Raw genomic sequence first — 19,413 nt, forward strand, 5'->3', positions numbered from 1 at the left:
TAATAGTCCTTTCTTTGGCAGCGGTATTAGGTATTCCAATACTGGTAGGTACATGGGTACCTATGACTAGTGCCCCTGTGCTATAAAAACATGTAGGGAATATCTTCGTTTACATATTAGCAACTGGGATGCTAAAAGAGAAGTGATAACTAAAAAAGATAAACAATATATGAGTGGGGTGTTGTTGGGATTTTTTTTTTTTTAATTTAGAAGTTCTCTTTGTATAAAACTGCCATGTTGGTCACTTGAGAATATAGAAAATATGGTCTAATAATATTTTAAGTGTAAAATTATACATGAGAGCTTAAGAATTCGAAAGCAAATTAAGTTAGGGATTTTAAGTTGGGCCTAAAACCAAATTTAAATCAGATTTGTCTTAAGATTTTGTAATTGTTATACTAGGAGAAAGATTAAGAATATGTTTTGCATTACAGTTACTCTGTTGGTTATTTAAAGAAGAAAGAACGAAAGCAATTTGTATGGCCATGATAAAAAGAAATTCCTTTACTCATAAGTAAAAGGTGATTAAGTATAGGTTTTATTCATTGATGTTTAAGGATTTTTTTTTCTTTTTTCCCTTTTAAGTTTTAATTCTTAACGTCCTGTCAGGAGAGAAAAGTGGTACAGCTGACCCTTGAGCAACATGGGTTTGAACTGCATGGGTGTACTTAACATACACGGGTTTTTGTAGAGTACAGTACTATAAATGTATTTTTTTCTTATGGCTTTGTTAATAACGTTTTGTCTAGTTTACTTTATTGTAAGAATATAGTATATAACATACAGAATGTTACATATTAGATATGTTACATATTATATACAGAGTATGCATTAATCGACTTTATATTATTGGTATGGCTTCTGTTCAGCAGCAGGCTCTTAGTAGTTAAGTTTTTGAGGAGTCAAAAGTTATATGTGGGTTTTGGACTATGAAGGGGGGTCAGCACCCCAACCCCAGCATTGTTTAAGCATCAGCTCTACATTTAAGTTTTTAAACTTTTTAGACTTAGATTATTTTTTTTTTTCCCTACCCCACTGAAACAATAGTTCTTTCATGAGGTTATAATACAGGTTAATGATAATACAGTTACCACCGTAGAGCAGAACAGACTGTTCTTGAGACAGTCTGTTTGCTATCTTGTTGCTTTATTCCTTCCTGATAGGATTCTTGTGAAGATTCATTTAAGTGAAATAAAAATCTTATTGAAAAAAATCTTCAGGCATCAGGGCCGCTCAGTCAGTCAGGCATCTGTCTTCAGCTCAGGTCATGATCCCAGGGTTCTGGGATTGAGCCCCACATTGGGCTCCCTGCTCAGTGGGGAATCTATTTCTCACTCAGCCTCTGCCTCCGCTCCTCCCCAACTTGTGCTCTCTCTCTCTCCCTCAATAAAATAAAATCTTAAAATAAACTTTAAAAAGAAGACTTAAGGAAATTATAAACCACTTCAGAAGCGTTGACTATTGTTATTATGTAAATGTGCTCTCTTATAGGGTTTCCTGCGGCTCAAGCTTTAGGACTGGAGGTGTTCCACGCAGGCACTGCCCTGAAAGATGGCAGAGTGGTGACTAACGGGGGTAGAGTCCTTACGGTAACAGCGATCCGGGAAAATCTCATCTTGGCCCTTGAAGAAGCCAAAAAAGGACTAGCTGCTATAAAATTTGAGGGAGCCATTTACAGGAAGGACATAGGCTATCGCGCCATAGCTTTTCTCCAGCAGCCCAGGTAAATTTCCTACCGAGATAGATCTAGCACAGCCTCATAACTGATGTAAATGGCTATATAGAAAATTCTTTTGACCTTATACTAAGCCATTCTGTAATCTTTTCTCTCTATGGAACTGCTCTAATTTTGACTTACATTTAGTCTGAGGCAAAACTAGTTAGAACGGTATTCACATGGGGGTGCCTGGGTGGCTTCAGTCTATTAACTATCTGCCTTAGGCCCAGGTTATGATCTCCAAGTCCTGGGATCGAGCCCCGTATCAGGTTTTTCTATTCAATAGGAAGTCTGCTTTTCTCTGTCTCTCTCCCCTGTGCCCCTCCCCACCACTCATCCTCTCTTTCCCTCTAATAAAATCTTTTAATAAAAAAAATTCAATTGAAGTGGGAGAAAAGCTTCATGGTAGGTCTTTGTGTCTGAAAAGTTCAGTAAAGGGGCGCCTGGGTGACTCAGTAGATTAAGCCTCTGCCTACGGCTCAGGTCATGATCTTAGGGTCATGGGATCGAGCCCCGCATCGGGCTCTCTGCTCAGCGGGGAGCCTGCTCCCCCCTCTCTGCCTGTCTCTCTGCCTACCTGTGATCCTTGTCTGTCAAATAAATAAATAAAATCTTTGAAAAAAAAAAAGTTCAGTAAAATCACAGTGATAATAAGGACTTTTTCACATTGTATATTTGAAATACATGTAATCATTTGTCAAGTATTCATCAATAAAGATGGGAAAAGGATTTTTATTCCTTGAGTTACATATTTTAATATTTCGGTTGTATTTTCATCTTAGTTCATGATTTTGTCAAAGATTTCAAGATGAAGAGGCACCTGGGTGGCTCAGTGGGTTAAGCCTCTGCCTTGGGCTCAGGTCATGATCTTAGGGTCCTGGGATCGAGCCCCACGTCAGGCTCTCTGCTGAGCAGGGAGCCTGCTTTCCCTTTTCTCTTTCTGGCTGCCCGTCTGCTTGTGATCTCTCTCTCTGTCAAATAAATAAAATCTTTAAAAAAAAAAAAAAATGAAAATATTGGCCATCTACCTTTGCTACTTAATTTGATTATACTGTAAATTTTGGCAGTCTCATTTTGTTAGTGTGTTTATATTTATTACTAAGATGTATTTTTACATTTTAAATGTAAAATGTAAAATTTTTACATTTTAAATGTATAATTTGTTAGTACATACAATTACTCCTTTGTAAAATCAATAAACTATTAATTGCAAATGTGGGTGATTTGATTTCTTAAGTATATATCATAGTTTCTGTTCATTGGGTTTGTGAGATAAATGTCTTAGAAAAAAATGTGAAATGTTTAGCAAGTTAATTAAACTTAATCCTGTTAATTGATAGACAAATATATTTAAAGTTTAAATACTAGAAATTGTTTAGGATTAAGAACATTAAAATACCACGCTTAAAGTTTTATTTTTATTTATTTTAAAATAACTGGATTCCATTGAAATGACCAATTGCAAAATTAAATTTGTAAAATTAAAGATGAAGAAAATGAGAGGCAACAATACCAGCTGCTACCTAAGAAAGTTTTTTTTTTAAATCAGCATAACTTTGTTTCCTTTCTGAACATGATCCCCAGACTACTAATTTCATTGGTATTAATTGCCAAAGCTCTCAACTCTTATTTGTACCCTGACCCCTTGTTTCTAATAAAATTTCACATATTTCTTCATGTATCATTACATCCCAATAGGCCAAAGTACTCATTTTTGTAAGACAAGGCTACTGAATTCCCAGGGCTGTTCATGAGTTTTAGATGCACTGCTTCAACATGTTGGCCCTATTTAGAAGGGAATAATGCACTGAGTATCATTATCTGGTTTTGTTTTTTCCAATGTGTTTTTACCTTGTTTCTTGCTGTCTTCAGCTATAAGGAAACTTACACAACTCTCTACTGCAGTAAGAGTCCAGTTTCATTATTTAGGGATTATTTTGTAGAGTGTGTATAATGCCAATTTTCACTTTTTTTACTCCATTTTGACATTGCTTCCTATACCAAAATTGAATAGAAAGTGTGGCAAAATATCAGTATATCAAGCTACCTGTGGGTACCTGAAGTACTTCTAGAAGAAATAAGTAAATAGAAGTAGTTCTCCACAGTGATGATACAATGGAGTCAACTGGGGCAGTTACTTAAACACATTCAATTTTCAGGGCCTACCCCTGACCAGTTAAAATTTACGGCTGGGGGGGCACCTGGGTGGCTCAGTGGGTTAAGCCACTGCCTTCGGCTCAGGTCATGATCTCAGGGTCCTGGGATCAAGCCCTGCATCGGGCTCTCTGCTCAGCAGGGAGCCTGCTTCCTCCTCTCTCTCTCTCTCTCTGCCTGCCTCTCTGCCTGCTTGTGATCTTTCTCTGTCAAATAAATAAATAAAAGCTTTAAAAAAAAAAAGAAAAAATTTACGGCTGGGGCCTGGCACAATGAGATACATGCAAGTCATCTTCTGTTTTAAATAATACCTTAAACTAATTTTCCCTGGTATTTAGGTGATGTGTTTGTTTCATTTAATTCTTTAGGGGCCTGACTTACAAGGAATCTGGGGTAGACATTGCAGCTGGAAATATGCTGGTCAAGAAAATTAAACCTTTAGCAAAAGCTACCTCCAGACCAGGTAAGTCAGAGCCTGTCCTTTGCTAGTTCGTTAACTGTGACAGGCATTGTGAATTGATTGGGGCTTTGTAGTTTACTGAGGAAAACATTCCAAGTTAATGCCAGGTTGCTAAGTCTTTCCCTGTTTAAGCCAAACCCATAGTCTTCTGCTTTCTTGTTTCTAATATTAAGGAAAGCATTTCTTATACATAATGTTAAATTCAAAAAGATAAATCTACCCCTTTTGTATATAATTACTTTTTTGGCCAATTCTTTGAGCATGTGGTACTCTTCCGTTCTCAGAAAAGGCATCTCTTATTGTAGCCATGCTTATGAAGAAATGGTTTGTATATCCATGTTTAGTCTATTACAGTGCAGCCGGTAATTAATTTCCTCCTCATTAGGCTGTGATGTTGATCTTGGAGGTTTTGCTGGTCTTTTTGATTTGAAAGCAGCTGGTTTCAAAGATCCTCTTCTGGCAAGTGGAACAGATGGTGTTGGAACTAAACTGAAGGTAAGCAGATACCTATGTGATTGATTAAAGGCCTTTTGTGAATGATAGAGAATTTACTGTATACCAAATACATATTTTTCCCCTCTTGATATATATGCGCTGGAGAGAACCATACCAAATAACCATAAAATATGGCTAAAATACGTACATTTTTAAACAGATTTTATTTATTTATTCAACAGAGAGATCACAAGTAGGCAGAGCAGCAGGCAGAGAGAGGGGGGAAGCAGGATCCCCGCTGAGCAGAGAGCCTGATGCAGGGCTCGATCCCAGGACCCTGAGATCATGACATGAGCTGAAAGCAGAGGCTTAACCCACTGAGCCCCCCAGGCTCAACCCTTTGAGCCACCCAGGCGCCCCAAATATGTACATAATTCTTACAACACAATGTTGTTGAAACTCTATCCAGATGGAAGTGTTATTGGAGGGGATTAAATGGGACACCTTTGGGGGTAGCTGGGTGGCTTAGTCTGTTAAGTGTTGGACTCTCAGGTCATGATCTCAGAGTGGGGGGATCCAGCCCTGCATCCAGCTCCATGCTCAGCAGGGAGTCTGCTTGAGATTCCCTGTGCCCCTCCCCCATCCCCAAACTCTCTCTCTCTCTTCCTCTCTAAATAAATTTTTTTTAAAAAGATGGGGAGAGGGACACCTGGGTGCCTCAGTGGGTTAAGCCACTGCCTTCGGCTGGGGTCATGATTCCAGGGTCCTGGGATCGAGTCCCACATGGGGCTCTCTGCTCGGCGGAGGACCTGCTTCCCTTCCTCTCTCTCTGCCTGCCTCTCTGCCTGCTTGTGATTTCTCTCTGTCAAATAAATTATAAATAATAAATAAATAAATAAAAGATGGGGAGATACTTTGGGGGCACCTATGTGGCTCAGTCCTTAAGCATCTGCGTCAGCTCAGGTCGTCATTCTGGAGTTCCCAGATCTGAGCCCCACATCAGGCTCCTTGCTCAGCAGGAAGTCTGCTCCTCCCTCTCCCTCTCCTCCACACCCCTGCCATGCATGCTCTCTCTCTCAAATAATAAAAACCTTTTTAAAATAATAATTTTAAATGGGATAGTTTGGGATCAAATAGCTTATCAGAATTTAATATTTTATCCTTAGGTGTTTGGAGCAGCTGGCCAAATAGCAATATTTATTAGCCTCCATCAATAAACTGACAAGGTATAATTGGGAGCATATCTTCTGTGTTGTGTGTTGTGCTTCTTTAGATTGCCCAGCAGTGTAACAAACATGATACCATTGGTCAAGATCTGGTTGCAATGTGTGTCAATGACATTCTGGCCCAAGGGGCAGAGCCCCTTTTCTTCCTCGATTACTTTTCCTGTGGAAAACTTGACCTTAATACAACTGAAGCTGTTGTCGCTGGAATCGCCAGAGCCTGTGGAAAAGCTGGATGTGCTCTCCTTGGTATGACCATCCGTTTTAATCACCTGTCCTTTTTACTATATTTTAGCCCTATGTATAAATGTGATTACTACTTATATAGCTAAGAAGAAAAACTACAGATTACATCATAAGACAAATAAAATATAAATAACATTACCGGATGAAAACTTAAATCTTGCCCTCAAGCTCCTCCTCAAGGGTTTGTCCCCCAGATTCCTACTCCTAAACTGTAAGCCAGGCCTTACCTTTTTCCCTGATCTTTGTTTACTATTTCCATTCCTGTCTTTCTCAAAGTCCTCATGCACAGACAACGTTAAGGGTTATTTCCTCCTTACTGGCCTACACCAGAACTAGATGATTCCTAACATTCTAAGTCTTAAGCATTATTTTCCAACAGAAGTAACACTAAGAATAAAATATACCTAAGATTTACAGAAATACTGCTTAACTATATGTGGGAGCAAAATGAATTGCAGGTTGCCCAAGCAATGAAACTACCTCTTTTATATTAACCATTCCCGTGGACACATCTGTCCCCAAAGCCAAAATTACCTTTTCAACCATCTTTTAGAACAGTTTGTAATTTGGAGACTGCCTACCTAGACCCTATCTTTACATATCATCACAAAAGTGAGCTATGCTGTACTTCTTAGGCCAGGGCATTTGGATGTAAGCAGCCCTGATTAAATCACTTCTCTAATAAGCCCATACCATCATCTGGAATACAGGATGATTATAAAGATCAAATATAAATAAAAGCATTTGTAAAATTAAACTGCTATAGAAATGACATTATATTCAACCAAGCATTCATTCTTTGACGATAATGCTATTCTGGGCTATACATTTCCTTCGTGGAAATGAGTACTGTTTCCCTTGGAATCATGCTCGGTCGAAAATTCTTTTAGGCAGCTAATAGAGGACTTTTTTTTTTTTTTAATATTTGCGGAACATAGCTATGTGTTTAATTGTTCATAATAAGAGTAGGGATGCCTGGCTGGCTCAATCAGAAAACTATGCACCTCTTGATCTTGGGTTCGTGAGTTCAAAGCCCCATGTTCGGTGTAGAAATTATATACAAACTTAAAAAAGGAAAAAAGAGTACCTGGTGTCAGTACTTCCCAGGTAGGTTTATAAATACTATGTGACTACTTCATTCTTGTTTCATCGTTCTGCCAGGAGGCGAAACTGCAGAAATGCCCGACATGTATCCTCCGGGAGAATATGACCTAGCTGGTTTTGCCGTTGGTGCCATGGAGCGGGATCAGAAACTCCCTCACCTGGAAAGAATCACTGAAGGGGATATTGTTATTGGAGTAGCTTCATCTGGTCTTCACAGCAATGGATTTAGCCTTGTAAGGAAAATTGTAGCAAAATCTTCCCTCCAGTACTCATCTCCAGCACCTGAAGGCTGTGGTGATCAGACCTTAGGTAAACACTCATATTTAAATTTTCCTTAGAAATATGTGAGCACCTCTTAATGGGTTAGTCTTTCATTAGTTAATTAGAATGGAATAAATTACATTGCCCTAGGAGTTCACTGTTCGGACCTTACCATAGAACTGGCGTATCTGTAGGGTCAAATCATTCTCTATATCAGAATTGTTATTGACATATGCTTTGGTTTTATGTTCATAGGCTAAGTTTATCTCTTCTCTCCAATACACAGGGGACTTACTTCTTACTCCAACCAGAATCTACAGCCATTCACTGCTACCTGTCTTACGTTCGGGACACGTCAAGGCCTTTGCTCATATTACTGGTGGAGGATTGCTAGAAAACATCCCCCGAGTCCTTCCTCAGAAGTTTGGGGTGGATTTAGGTAAGATTGCTGAAAGGAACTTTTGTTCAGAAAACCATTTGGAAGAAAAATGCATTGTGGAAGAAAACCCATGGTAGTTAGTACACATATAATTATATATGTGGGGAAGTAAAATTTTTTTTTAAGATTTTATTTATTTGACAGAGAGTGAAAGAAGGTACACAAGCAAGGGGATGGGGAGAGGGAAAAGCAGACTTCACACTGAGCAGGGAGCCCAAAGCAGGGCTTGATCCGAGGACTCTCGGATCATGATCCAAGCCAAAGACAGACATGTAATGACTAAGCCACACACGCGTCCCTATATGGAAAATTCTTAAATTATTGAGGTTTCTCAGCAAAAATAAAACTGGCCTTTTTTTAAGTTTTTTTTTTTTCCTCAGAAAAAATAAACCAAGCCTCTTTTTGCTTTATTTTTCATTTTTAAGGTGTAAGGTCCCCTCGTGTAATCGACTTACATAGATGAAGTGCTTTGGGGGATATGAGAGGTTGGTAGTCTCAGGCTCTATCAAGATAGAACCAAAATATGCCAGGAAGGGAAATGGTAGCCTGTGCAGGGGACAAGCAGGACCCAAACCAAGGCCATAGAGAAGGGAGAAAGATTTGAGAATCACTTACGTTTAGAAAGAAAAAGAAGTCCCAAGTTTCTAGTTAAGCAAGTAAATATAGACGGTAATATCCGTGATGCAGGAGGAAAAGTAGATTTGGAGTAGGAAGTGGCGATAGTGTTTTTTCCCCAAATATTTACTTATCTATTTATTTTTAAAGATTTATTTACTTATTTGGGAAAGAGAGTGCAGGGGGAGGGACAGAGGGAGAGAATCTCAAGCAGACTCCCCGCTGAACCCACAGCCTGACGTGAGGCTCCGTCCCGGGACCCTTAGATCATGACGTGAGCCAAAATCAAGAGTCAGATGCTTAAACCAGCTGAGCCACCGAGGCGCCCCTATTTATTTTAGAAGAGTGAGGGGAGTGCAGGTGTGTGCAAGGCCAGGGGCGGGGAGCACAAAGCGGGAGAGAATCTCAAGCAGACTCCGCACTGAATGCAGAGCGCAGCATGGGGCTTGATCTCAAAACCCTGAGATCAAGATCTGAGCTGGAATCAAGTCGGACGCTCAACCAGCTGAGCCACCAGGCGCCCTGGAATAGTGTTTTAAGTCTTCAGTGTATTTATTATGAGGTGTCTGGGAGCAGAAGTTGCTATCAGGCTGAGGTTAAGTTTGGTGCTCAGATGCGGATAGTAATAGTTATAGCCAAAAGAGTACGGGGACTCCACTGTTACTCCTCAGTGCTCTGTCTACTTTGAAGGTTGACAGAGGTAGAATTACTAGAAAAGAACAGTCAGAAGCAGGGAGTGAACCAAGTAAAAGTATGAACCCCACGGATTTGAATATGACAGTGGTCAGCGGCGTCAGGTGCGGCCACGGGATGTAGGATGCGAACTGGAAATAAACCAGTATGATTCAGTCAGCTCGGAAAGCATCTCAGTGAGTGCAGAGGCCGCCCACCACGTGATCATGGGGGTAGTGGGTGGCAGGGATAAATAGGGACAGTGAGCGGAGGCTGCTGATTCAAGAAACTTACTGGTAAAAGGGAAGGGGGAGATCATTACTTATACTCATAGCAAAGTGAGCAACAGGGTTTTCCATCCCTGTTTTTGTAGGGTAACAGAGGAACTGCCCCAGCTATCACGGTCAACTAACATACATTGCTTTAACGGACTAGAAGCTAAAGAAGTTCACATAAAGTAGCCCTTTTTCCCAGTGAGGTACGAAGGGGTTAGTGAGATGAGCAGACCCAGGAGTGAGGGCATGAGAAAAAGAGTAAATAATGAGATAGTCTAGTCAGAAAAAAGAATGAGACGAGAAGCACTGAACATGAAGGCGAAGGTGGTTGTGTGATTTTTCTCCCAAAGTATGAGTATGTAGAGCCTTGAAACATGAATTAAAAAAAAAAATGAGGGGCACCTGGGTGGCTCAGTGGGTTAAGCCTTACTACCCTCGGCTCAGGTCATGGTCTCAGGGTCCTGGGATCGAGCCCCGCATCAGGCTCTGTCAGCCTGCTTCCCCCTCTCTCTCTGCCTGCCTCTCTGCCTACTTGTGATCCTTCTCTCTTTCAAATAAATAAATAAAATCTTTTTTAAAAATATTTTTTTTTGAGCGGGTTGGTCCAGTCAGGCTGGAAGCAGCTGTGGGTGCCCATGAGTGGATTTGCTGAGCCAACAGTAGAGTCAGAGTACTTGAAGCTCAGAAAGAACCCGAAGAGTCAGAACTGATCATGACATACAGTCGATTTCACCATATTCCCAATAGCCGTGGTGGTTGAGTCACACAAATGTCTGTGTCCCAGTAAAAAAGAAAGGCCCTTACATCAGCCTCTGAGGTTTCTTCTAGGAATCCTACTCCACCAACAGACTTAGGTAAGGCATTTTCAACATTAAATTTGCAACTGGTTATGTTACTGCTGACATATGATCATTTTTAGAAACCAGGCTCGTAGCCTGTCAGGGTTTATTTGTTTGTTTGCTTATAAACAGATACTTTATTAATCATTTTGCTAAAATGAGATTATAGTTTGGCAATCTGCTATTTATTCTGCCATTTACTCTACCATCAATATCCAGCTGTCAGAGTAGCATCGTTTTTGAGACAGGTATTCCATTCTTTTTTTTTTTTTTTTTTAAGATTTTAATTATTTATTTGACAGACAGATCGCAAGTAGGCAGAGAGAGGAAGGGAAGCAGGCTCCCTGCTGAGCAGAGAGCCCGACGTGGGGCTCCATCCCAGGACCCTGAGATCATAACCTGAGCCGAAGGCAGAGGCTTTAACACACTGAACCACCCAGGCGCCCTGGGTATTCCATTTTTTTACGCATATACCACTATTTGGTTTTGTGTTGCTGTTGGCTTTAGACTGTTCATAGAAGAGTGAACATCACTGTAGCTAAATCTTTGGAGCTCAGCTTTTAAGAGTGGACATTTCCCAGCTGGTAGAAATGGAATTAAATCTGATAGAGGAGAAGGTTCATGAATATGTGATGCTCCCTAAAAATTGTATCAACTCCAGAGCATTAAAGAACTGATTATCCAGTGCACCTGACCGGGTCACAGAGTAGAGCATGCGACTCTTTATCTTGGGGTCTTGAGTTCATTCAAGCCCCACACTGAGGGAAGAGTCTACTTTAAAAAATAAATAAATAAAAATAAAGAACTGATTATCCAGCAGATCCACCAAATTAATAAGGGGAACTGATGGTTAATCCTATTTTTTAATAAAAAGCTACATCCATAATGGCTTCCCTTTCTTAGGAGCATCATAAATAAATATTTAATTTAGTAGAGTTTTGGCAAGTCTGATCCCATAACTGTAGATTCTAAACAACTATCCAAATTTAAATTGTATGTATGTTGTGTTTATGCCTTTACTTAAAAATTTTTGTCAGAGATTTTTGTTGTGTTATAACAGACCTAAATCTAAATTTTAAAGTAGATATGGAAAGGAACACCTGGGTGGCTCAATCAGTTAAGCATTCAACTCTTAATTTCAGCTCAGGTTATGATCTCAGGGTTCTAGGATCAAGCCTTGTGTTGAGCTCCACACTCAGCCGGAAGTCTGCTTGTCCCTCTGTGGCACCCATTCCCCCACCCGTAACCCCCACATGCGCATGTGCCCTGTACATTTCTTCTAAATCTGTAATGTAAGCCACCTAGTTTTTCATCACACTTAGGGTGCATTTTGGTCATCACTAAGACCCAGCTTTACATTTGCAAACCTTTACTGGAACTCAGTTCGTAACACAATCTATTAAGAGACTGCTAAGAATTTAGTTAATGCACCACAAAACCTAACTTAACTGTTAATACTGGCCAAGTGTGTCAGCAAAAATATTCTGGATGAGGTACAAATGGATCCCACCCAAAAACTCTGGAAGGCCAGTTTATAGTTCTACCCTACGTAAAAGAGCAGAGCTGCTTGTATTTCCACAGCTTTGTATATATGCCCACGTTATATTTTGTGTGTGACAATAGGCTAATCAGACAACTCTTCCCTGTTTTCAGATGCCCAGACCTGGAGGGTCCCCAGGATCTTCTCATGGTTACAGCAGGAAGGACACCTCTCTGAGGAAGAAATGGCCAGAACATTTAACTGTGGGATTGGGGCTGCCCTCGTGGTGTCAAAGGATCTGGCAGAGCAGATTCTGAGAGATATTAAGCAGCACAAGGAGGAAGCCTGGGTGATTGGCAAGGTGGTGGCATGTCCTGAAGGTAATCACTCCTTGATTCGTTGTTCTTGGGTATCTAACCAGAAGTACAACTCCGCCCCGCCTCCGAAGCTGTGTCCACCTTTTAGTCCGGCCATTGCTGGGGCAACTGCATTTACACAGCTGTAACCGGACCGCGCCCGAGCTGGTACCACCGCATTTCTCCTCACTTGGGCCGAAGGGCTCTGACTCCTCTGTGCAGTAGTCCCTGTGCGCAGCTGCACCCCACAGGAGAACCCTTAGCCAGCGGAGTGAGTAAATACCCACTTTAGGGACAGAAAAGGGAACAGTTCTGAAGCAGTCTTCATAGCTCTTTTGAGGCTCACGGTGGAATCAAGCCCCAGTTGCCCATGTGGTGACCAGTTTAATGACACACTCTTCTGTTGGCCCTCCGTATCACGTTTCCCAGAGCCTCCCTCTGGTTTCTTGGGATCCTTCCCAAAGGAGTCTTTCCACAGGCGAGACCTTGTCTCGGGCTCTACCTCGTCTCGGGCTCTACCTCGTGATTCAGTTCAGTTCAGGAAACTGTGAAGCGAGCGCCCTGACAAGTGTTGTGTATACTCAGGACTCTGTTAGAAGTACTAGAAATAAGGAGAGTGGCGGAAAACCCACTCAGATTAGCTAAGAGATGCCAGGCCTTGCCAATTATATCTGTGTATGCCTTTCATTTATTATGTAGGTTTCATTTCAAGCAGGTTCTCCAAGTAGGATGTCTTGAGTCCACATCCTTGAGCTCATATTGCAATAGGAAATAGAGGTCATCTGTCGCTCAGCATCTTCTGTCAAATCTTTGAATGGCCTCACTTGTGTCACATGCCTCCCCTGAGGCCAGGAAATAGTGGTATGCTGTGGCTTTTAGTTGAAGTAGGCAATTATAAATGTTCTCTTTCAGGAAGTTTTTATGAGTGAATAACATTAAGTAATACAAGTCTAGTCTTGTTAGTGTTTTCATAATTTATTTTCAAGATGAGGTATTCTCAAGTTTTCATAAAATACTTTTCTTTCCATTATTACTGTTAGTTCACAGTTCCATTCTTATTTATTGGGTGTGTTTGACATGAAGGTTCTCCTCGTGTGAAAGTCAAGAATTTGATAGAAACCATGCAAATAAATGGATCACTATCGGAAAATGGCACCATGAAAAATCATTTCTCTGTCCAATCAAAAAAGGCAAGAGTGGCTGTCTTAATATCTGGAACAGGTAAGATATGCCTTCCTCTTTACTGTGGGGCTGTAGAAATGCTCTTTCTGGGCCTTTGGGTTGCTCAGTTGGTTAAGTATCTGCCTTCAGTTAAGCCTGCCTTTGGCCCAGGTCATGATCCCAGGGGTCCTGGGCTTGAATCCCACATCGGGCTCCTTGCTTCTCCCTCTGTCCCTCCCCCTCCATGTTCTCACACGCAGGCGCTCTCTCAATAATTAATTAATTAATTTTAAAAAGAAATGCTCACTCCCCCCACCCCAAAAATCCTTCCGATTGTGAGGAAACTGTCAGTAGAGTGGGGCAGGGGATCATTAAGGACTGTTTTGTTATTCATTAAGGACTGTTTTGTTATTCTGTGTCCTCAGTCTTTCTACTTTTCTCGGGCTTTTGAGACATCTTAAAGGAAGAATAGAGGGTATAAGGAAGATGGTTGAAGAAAGAGAAACCAGAAGAAATGGAAAATCCAACTTTCTCGTTATTGCTTTCTAGATAAAAAGTCTTAAAACAGCTGAGGTGGTTTTTTTTATGGTAATAAGAATATGAAATTTATGGTTGACTCTTACGGATAGAGGGATAAAATAAATAATAAGAGTGTTGTATTCGCTCAGATGGAGATAGCATGTTTATTTTTCCCACTGTTGTACATAACATTGCTGTGAACATTTTGGTAAATATACACCACATTTCTAGGTGCATATCTCATTATTTCTTTAAGATACATTACTAGAAGTATAGTTGCTTTCCAAGTCCATTTTAAGGTTTCAATATACTTCAAGCCCAAATTAATGGTTTAAAAAAAAAGCTATTATAAGGTTCATAGTGGTTACTTCTTTTTTTTTCTTTTTTTAGTTTATTTATTTATTTATTTATTTGACAGAGAGAGAGAGAGAGGTCACAAGTAGGCAGAGAGGCAGGAAGAGGGGAAAGGGAAGCAGACTTCCCCCTCCCCCCCCAGGAGCGAGTCCAATGCGGGGCTCGATCCCAGGACCCTGAGACCATGACCTGAGTTGAAGGCAGATGTTTTACACACTGAGCCACCCAGGTGCCCCCATAGTGGCTACTTCTTAAAAGGGGTGATTTTTCAGGGCAGCTGGCTAACTCCGTCGATAGAGCATGTGGCTTTTGATCTCAGGGTTATAAGTTTAAGCCCTATGTTAGGCACAGATAGGATTGCTTAAAAAAATAAAATCTTAAAGAGGGTTGATTTTTCTTGCCTAATTAAGCAGCTAATTCCTCACCAGTCAGGTTTTTTTTTAAGATTTTATTTATTTATTTGACAGACAGAGATCACAGGTAGGGAGGGAGGGAGAAGCAGGCTCCCTGCTGAGCAGAGAGCCTGAAGCAGGACTCTATCCCAGGACCTTGGTATCATGACCTGAGCTAAAGGCAAAGGCTTAACCCACTGAGCCACTCAGGCGCCCCACCAGTCAGTTTTTAAATCATGTTACACTGTTTCTCTTACTATGCTTGATCATATTATTTGTAGGACCAATTATATATCCTAGAACCAGGAGTGCCTACATTTTCCTAAGCTATTAATCCATCAAGAGAAGGAATTTAAAAGCCTCACATATTTTGCCAGTCTTTTCTAAGATATTTATTTGGAAATCTTGACCATCTGCTATGCAAAATGGAACATATCTTTATTAAGACACTTAAACTTACTTGTGTGTTTTTCTCTCTTTCAGGATCAAACCTGCAAGCTCTCATAGACAGCACTAGGGAGCCAAGTAGCTGTGCGCACATAGTCGTCGTTATCTCCAACAAAGCCGCAGTGGCTGGCTTAGATAAAGCGGAGAGAGCTGGAATTCCCAGCAGAGTGAGTTACTCTGACAAGTGTCTTTCCTGAAGACTGTATTTAAACTCATAACCTGCCCCCTCTACCCCTAACATGACCTCTAACTGTAAGGGTAGCTTATTCTTTGGATTTCTGGATTGGGGTGTGTGCTGGGCTGCCTTTCTACTTCATTCTCCAGGATGTCTTTATGAGAAAGAGGGCAAGCATGGTCTATGTACAGGTTGAGTTTTAAATTGTTTTTGGTAATTCATTGAAAAAGTTGTGCTGATTTTTTTCTATTACAGGTAATTAATCATAAATTATATAAAAGTCGGGTAGAATTTGACACTGCAGTTGACCAAGTCCTTGAGGAGTACTCCACAGACATAGTCTGTCTTGCAGGATTCATGAGAATTTTATCTGGCCCCTTTGTCAGGAAATGGGATGGTAAGCAAAACCTGTGTGACACCACATTGAGATATCAGCTGAACGCACACTGCAGGGCCATTAGCCTCCCAAGCAACCCAATGGTGAAGTATTTACTAGGCTCTTTTAACACAGGTTGTAATTTAATTTCCTCAGCTCAGAGAACGACCCAGTGATCATTTTATCTTGTGCCTTTATCAGTTTTCTTTGGCCTGCTGTAATCAATCACTTTCTAACACAGGTTAGGTTACTCACATTACTAGCATTTCATCTTCTGAATGGATAATTCAGTAGAGACATTTTTGCTTGTGTAGACATGAAAGAAAATGATCCCGTCTCCCAACATGGAGAGTCCATCTACACTTCGTAGACCGTTGCCACACATGGCAAGGAAGGCATTGTTTCTGGAAAACGCACCTTGTGTTCTAGCCCTTTCCACTGAAGTTGTGACTGCGTCCTGCTGTTCTTTTTTGTGCCCCTGTTTGGACAACAGATGGATTCTCCAAAGAGTTCATGGTTTCTTCAGTGACTATGGTTAGAGTCCTTGTGAAAAGTGGCAATGCCGCTTTGTGATTAGAGGTCGAGCACATAAGACACCGTGCAGGACTCTCCGCTCTCTTTCTAACAGCACGTGCCAGCAGCAGGCCGCGTTTTCTTCACGAGCTCCATGAGCGAGAGTCGCCTCACTTCGTCCCGCTTCTAGTCACTGCAGGCGCCTACTCAGAGCGCCTCGTGTGTGTTCAGTTGTGCAAGGCAGGAGGTTGCTGCGCCCACGGCTCCTAGATGAAAACCCTTATTTCCCTTTCATTTCTGTCTTCTACAAACACCCATCCCAGAGAAACCCTGCTCCTCCTGACTTCCGACTCTAGACAGAAAAACATACATTCTTTGGTAGAGGACCTAGAATTTGTAAATTCTGACCGCTGTGTTTTCATTAATTTCTAGGGAAGATGCTCAACATCCACCCATCCTTGCTCCCGTCTTTTAAGGGTTCAAATGCCCACGAGCAAGCCCTAGAAGCTGGTGTCACAGTCACCGGCTGTACCGTGCACTTTGTAGCTGTGAGTATGTCTCTTTCTACCAAAGTATTATCTGTGTCTTTATGTAAATTGTGCTAGCTAGAAAGTAATGTTCAAAACTTCTTCTTCCTCCTCCAGGAAGATGTAGATGCTGGACAGATTATTTTACAAGAATCTGTTCCAGTGAAGAGAGGTGACACTGTTGCAACTCTGTCTGAAAGAGTGAAATTAGCAGAGCACAAAATATTCCCTGCAGCCCTCCAGCTGGTAGCCAGTGGAGCTGTACGGCTTGGAGAAAATGGCAAGATTTGTTGGGTCACAGAGTGAAGTCTCCCAACCCGGGAGTAGAGCCACTTCTGAAAGAAGTCTGGCTGTGTGCATGGTGACTTTTATCACGGACTCCGTGGAGAAGAACAAATACTGAAAAAGAGGTCTTCACTCTCACCCCTGGCCGTTTTTTTTTGTTTTTTTTTGTTTTTTTTTGTTTTTTAAGGAATAGAGATTCGTTAAAAACAAGACTGGTACAGCATAGCTAAGAGCTATGTGCCACCACCAGTGGTCTTTCCAGGTTTACCTGTTCTGGACCTTCTTGTTCATAACCAAGTTGCTCATTCAGAATTCTTTCGCTTTCAGCCAGACAAGATACCAGAACTCTTGGTCTTCTCCTTCTGAATGATACCACCTCCATTTTTTGTAGTTACATGTGCTCTGGTATTTGAAGGGTTAACCCACAAAACTCCCAAGTTACTGTCTCTCCCCTATATTATGTAATCTGTACTGGTTTGAATGGAAACGTCTCTAATTACCCTGATCATGATTTAATGTCACAGAATTTGTGTGTAGCTCCCATTTCTGAGGGATAGTATACTGTGTGCTTTGAAATATTATTAAACATCCCTCTAATTATTGGCAGTTTCTGTACTACTCTGATTGTAGCTTCACAGTTATTCTGTATGTTATCAACATCCTTACTTTTATAAATACTAGAAGGTTATAGGGAGAGTTTTGGTGGCATCCAGATTCAAATATAGGACTGAGGCATGTTACTCAGCCTCTCTGTCTCTGTGTCCCCAGCTACTGACACAGGCAAATGCTGTCATGGTGGCTTTGATCATTAAGTTAATACGTATGAAATGCCAAAAACCGGGCTTGGCACAGAGTAGGCCCTCAAAGGTCAGCATTTACTTCATAGCTCTTCCCAGTTATGAAAGCGCTTGTAACTCACTACTCTTTCAACAAATACATCTGAATATAAGATTGAGAATGGTAATAAACAGAATATTGGAGGCGTGCTAGGTGCTGCTTGGGAGCAGTGAGGGCTAATGGAAGGCACTGCTCCCAGACGAGTAAAGAGTAGAATGGCGCTGCATAGGTTTTCCACTCTGGCCATTTACTCTCAGTCTGGATATACAGTTCTGGAACTGGGAGGTGTAGGTTGACCTATTAGGCACATGTACATGACCTCAAGCTTGGTACCACATTTCCCCCGTAGCAGAGTGAACAAGGAATGACCATCCAGCCCCAAAGCAGCCAGCAATCCTTCCACTACTGGGCAGCCTTCAAAGCGATGTGGCCTAAGATCTGCCTGCCCAGCAGGAGTGCGCCTTACTCGCAGGATACATGGAGGCCCTGTTCGAATCCTCCCTTGGAGTTCAAACTCAAGTTTAAAGCAGTCATTTTATACAGAAGATACAAATTCTAGCCTTACAAAAGGAAAGAGTAGGCAAGTAAGAGGAGAGGCACCTTCCCCAATAGACTTTAATCACTGCCTCTGGTGCAAGTAGGTTTCCCCAGACCCAGGCAGCTGGCCAGTGATGTCGCTCTTACTCAGACTACAGTGGGCAAAGGCCATCAAATTGGAGGTTCAGGTGCATCATTTCACATAGCCCCTTTGCTGTAAAAACAACTGATTCATTTGTTCTGGAGAGTACACGCGACATTAAATACCTGTTATGTACATGCCAAACATTGTCCTGTGAAGTTTACAGAAAGTTAAAAGATAGAAAGGAAAATGGTATTGGTGGATAAAATCACAAACTTTAATAAAAGTAGAGGGGGTCCAACTGTTCCTCAGCATCGCTGGTGGTAAGAAGTGGAAGGATTCAAGTGTGAGTTCCAGAGCAAGTAAGCCAAACGTTCTAAAGAGGAGTGTGAAATTTCTAAGAGAAACTTCATGTTTCTAAACTTCATGTCTCTAAATGTTCCTTCTCAAATTTTTTACTTAATCCTTTTTAACTGCTATACAAACATAAAGTATAATATGGTATCTAGTCATAATAAAGTTTAATAACTGGTATAGCTGCTAGAGCCTCATTTTTTTTTTCCACCACATTTCTCTCGGCTACTCTCTTGTGCTAAGGGAACAGAATTCTCTTGTGCTAAGAGAGCAGAACCATAGCCAAAGCCTTGCCCCAGAAGGAGACAGTCAAGGACACTTTTCTGCCAGGCCATGTTGGGCTCTGCTGGCCCCACTTCCAGTGGTCACTCCATCCGCCCTGTCGCCACAACTGAAGCACTCTGACTGCCTGTGTTTCAGGGTCACTCATCCAGGCTTAAAGTCCCAGGTAGGAAGATCCAATTGGCCAAGTTTAGGTCACCCCACCCCTCCCACAGCCTCCTCAGCTCTCACAGCCAGGAGCCAAGGGAGAACAGAAATACAGCCTCATGCTGCTGGACAGCGTGAAACTGCCTCGC

At 41.4% G+C, this 19,413-nt stretch overlaps 1 protein-coding gene across 4 annotated transcripts in view; it reads left to right on the forward strand.

Annotated features, from left to right (window-relative positions):
• GART (phosphoribosylglycinamide formyltransferase, phosphoribosylglycinamide synthetase, phosphoribosylaminoimidazole synthetase) overlaps window positions 1–19,015 on the forward strand; it is a 36,727-nt gene extending 17,712 nt beyond the window's left edge. For all 4 annotated transcript variants that reach the window (XM_082723796.1, XM_082723795.1, XM_082723794.1 and 1 more), the window contains 12 exons: window positions 1,492–1,723; window positions 4,240–4,334; window positions 4,717–4,826; window positions 6,040–6,238; window positions 7,397–7,648; window positions 7,887–8,039; window positions 12,094–12,300; window positions 13,360–13,497; window positions 15,186–15,316; window positions 15,580–15,721; window positions 16,646–16,761; window positions 16,858–19,015. In XM_082723796.1, coding sequence (XP_082579922.1) covers window positions 1,492–1,723; window positions 4,240–4,334; window positions 4,717–4,826; window positions 6,040–6,238; window positions 7,397–7,648; window positions 7,887–8,039; window positions 12,094–12,300; window positions 13,360–13,497; window positions 15,186–15,316; window positions 15,580–15,721; window positions 16,646–16,761; window positions 16,858–17,046 — 1,964 coding nt within the window. In that variant the 3' untranslated portion in view covers window positions 17,047–19,015. The remainder of the gene's footprint in view (window positions 1–1,491; window positions 1,724–4,239; window positions 4,335–4,716; window positions 4,827–6,039; window positions 6,239–7,396; window positions 7,649–7,886; window positions 8,040–12,093; window positions 12,301–13,359; window positions 13,498–15,185; window positions 15,317–15,579; window positions 15,722–16,645; window positions 16,762–16,857) is intronic.
• Window positions 19,016–19,413: the final 398 nt, after the last annotated feature.

Source organism: Mustela nivalis (assembly GCF_964662115.1).
Source record: "Mustela nivalis genome assembly, chromosome: 1".
NCBI lineage: Eukaryota > Metazoa > Chordata > Mammalia > Carnivora > Mustelidae > Mustela > Mustela nivalis.